This window comes from Eurypyga helias, unplaced genomic scaffold, assembly GCF_000690775.1.
Source record: "Eurypyga helias isolate BGI_N326 unplaced genomic scaffold, ASM69077v1 scaffold24122, whole genome shotgun sequence".
NCBI classification, from domain to species: Eukaryota; Metazoa; Chordata; class Aves; order Eurypygiformes; family Eurypygidae; genus Eurypyga; species Eurypyga helias.
This window is the reverse complement of record NW_010235757.1, coordinates 1-445: the sequence shown is the minus strand read 5'-3', so window position 1 is coordinate 445 and position 445 is coordinate 1. Positions and strand designations below refer to the sequence as shown.

Below are 445 nucleotides of genomic sequence, written 5' to 3'. Positions count from 1 at the left end.
TCTCGCAGCCTTTCGTCATAGGAGAGGTGCTCCAGCCCTCTGATCATCTTCGTGGCCTCCTCTGGACTCGCTCCAGGTGGTCAATATCCTTCTGATGTTGAGGAAGGAGAAGAAGCCATTTGCTAACAGTCCTTGGGGCTAACTGTCATCTGGGGGGAGCCAGGGAGGGTGTGTGTGTGAAGAAGACCCTCTTGAGTTTTGTGCCAGGGGACTGACACATCACCTGTGCCACGAGTGACGTCGGCCTGTCTCTGCCGTAGGTTTCCGAGCTGTACCCCTGAAGAACAACTACAGCGAGAGCCTGGAGCTGGCTTCCCTGCTCGTCAAGATAGACATTTTCCCTAGCAAGGTGAGGCCGGCTCACGCACGAGAAGGCTGTGCCGCTGGGCTGAGGAGCAGGGGCGGCAGGCCCTGCCCGGTGCTGCCTGCTGTCCCACTCTGCCTG

At 58.9% G+C, this 445-nt stretch overlaps 1 protein-coding gene across 1 annotated transcript in view; it reads left to right on the top strand.

Annotated features, from left to right (window-relative positions):
• Nucleotides 1-349, top strand: part of PLCG1 (phospholipase C, gamma 1) — a gene marked incomplete at both ends in the record, with an annotated part of 24,337 nt that extends 23,988 nt beyond the window's left edge. The window contains one exon of the mRNA XM_010146864.1: nt 261-349. Coding sequence (XP_010145166.1) covers nt 261-349 — 89 coding nt within the window. The remainder of the gene's footprint in view (nt 1-260) is intronic.
• Between the last annotated feature and the right edge of the window lie 96 nt (nt 350-445).